This window comes from Aplysia californica, unplaced genomic scaffold (assembly GCF_000002075.1).
Source record: "Aplysia californica isolate F4 #8 unplaced genomic scaffold, AplCal3.0 scaffold00015, whole genome shotgun sequence".
Lineage (NCBI taxonomy): Eukaryota > Metazoa > Mollusca > Gastropoda > Aplysiida > Aplysiidae > Aplysia > Aplysia californica.
Genome location: NW_004797285.1, coordinates 1360458 through 1362582, shown reverse-complemented (window position 1 = coordinate 1362582; position 2125 = coordinate 1360458). Strand labels below are relative to the sequence as shown.

Genomic DNA, 2125 nt, shown 5'->3' with positions numbered 1-2125 from the left:
ACTAGTCCAAAGAGCTTAGAACTGTAAACTCCTTGGCCTAGTCTCAGTGTTATGTACACGATAACCGCGCTGTTCAGAACTCCAAGTTCAGTTTTTGTCATCCGGTTTTGTCTTCAACCCCACCCCTCCCCCTGACTGTACCTTAAAAATAATCAATACCCCCCCTTCCCCATTCTGTAGCCCTATACTTAGCAGCGCACAGACTTTGAATGAATTTTGGTGACCCCAACCGGTACTCATTATGTTTATGTGGTGCGAACGAACAGGTTCACTGACCTGTCACGGTGGCGGTGGCGAACCTGACAAGACTCTTTAGTATGACTTTCTTTTCTTTCAGCAAGTGACAGCACAGGACAAAAATTAATACACTGTATTGATTTATTTTCATTCCCCGTTACAGTGTTGGTAGACTGTTGTATATGCTGAGACTAGGTGCCCGGTTACCCTGTACGTAGACATTCCGTTGCACAATTGCAGCGACCAAACATGATCTTTGGTAACCCAGCTGTTCGTGCATCAAGGCAAAGAGTTATTACTATCTTTGATCAAGGCCAGCAGTGGGAAGATCCGCAAACTATTTATAGAACCAATTGACCTCCCTCCACTCCCCTCCCTGTAGCCTAGTAGAAAATCTTCCAAGGCTACTTCCGACGTATTTTGGCACTAATTGGATCAGGGAACAGTGAGGCCTTAGTTCTAGACTAGATCTAGATCTAGATCTAGATCTAGATTCTAGATTCTAGATTCTACTTGCCTTAGATCTACTAGATCTAGATCTAGATCTGCTTACAACGCCAACCTTCGTCGTTGAGGGTAGAGTCCTTGAGTGGCATCCAGCCAGCCGCCATCCAGTTCATCCACTGTCCAAGTTTGACTCGAGAGCTACATTCGTAGGACATAATATGCCTTCTGTGTCGAATGTCCACATCTCGGCCTTCCTACTCAGTTTAGGTCTAACAGGTCAGTCTCATACATTACTCAAAGAACTGGTTAGACTTATGGATCTAGATCTAGATTCTAGACCTATAGCCTATACTCCTATAGATACTACTATACTCAGACTATACACCAAGCAGTAATAAAGAACATCAACATCTAATACTAATAGACCGGTCCAGAAGAATGTCTACAAATCTAGTAATCTAGTCTTGTGCCACTGACTGGCTGGTCATGCTTGGATCTAGAATCTAGTTCACAAAGTTACTGATAGATCTAGCCTTAGAAACTAGCTTCTAGATCTAGGGCCTAGCCTTTGATTGCACAGTAACCGGTCATTTCATCACATGGTCATCTCGTCACACCCCAATTACGAGATGTGTGACGAAATGACTTCGCTTTTATTTTTGGCCGGCTCTATTTCTCAGAACGTTCAGAACTCTATTTCTCTGAACGTCTGTGTGTGTGTAGGCCTATAAGGTGTGAACAGGGCGTGGGGGGCGGGGATAGGGGGGGTGTGGAGGGATTTTTTTTTTACATGAAGGATCTTATTTTTTGTTCTATAACTTAACTAAATATTAAATATAATGCAAAATAGGTTACTGCCAAGGTCGATCAGTCTTGTTTTCTCGCAGTAGGCCTACCTTTTGAAGGTATTTTCAAATGAAGCATAGTCCGGGAACGTTGGCCCAACCACAACTGAAATTATCAGTGAATATTCAGACATTTAAAAATCTCTCTAGCTCTAGAAATTTAATTTGATGCAAAAAAAATACTTCTTCCCAGTCCTCGCAGAAGGGTAGAATGAAAGATGACGCCTAAATCTCACAAATATAACCAAAAAATTTTGAGAACGGAAACCGTTTGCAGAAAATAGAGTTCAAGTTTATTTTCCCAAACGTTCGGAGAAATAGTCACTTCGTTTATTTTTATAAGCCTATCTCTCCAAAATTGTGCTAGGCCTAGCAGCGTTTTGGAAGATATTAGCCTTAGCTTTTTTTGAAGTTGTAGATCTATAAATTATTAAGGCCGGCTTTATTTCTCCGAACGCTCGGGAAAATAAACTGGAACTCTATTTTTCTCCGAACGGTTTCCGTTCTTGAGATTTGTTGATAATTTGCGAATGGAGTGGCGCATGTGCACGTGTGTGTGTGCGTGTGTGTGTGAGGTGTGAAAGGGGGGGGGGGGG

At 42.3% G+C, this 2125-nt stretch overlaps 1 protein-coding gene across 6 annotated transcripts in view; it reads left to right on the top strand.

Moving 5' to 3' along the window:
* The first annotated feature begins 215 nt into the window (after positions 1-215).
* Positions 216-2125, top strand: part of LOC101862848 — a 23962-nt gene continuing 22052 nt past the window's right edge. For 2 of the 6 annotated variants that reach the window (XM_013085313.2, XM_035971081.1), the window contains exon 1: positions 230-960. In XM_013085313.2, coding sequence (XP_012940767.1) covers positions 903-960 — 58 coding nt within the window. In that variant the 5' untranslated portion in view covers positions 230-902. Of the gene's footprint in view, positions 961-2125 lie in introns of all 6 variants that reach the window. The other 4 variants (XR_004858840.1, XR_004858841.1, XR_004858842.1 and 1 more) reach the window with 4 other exon arrangements.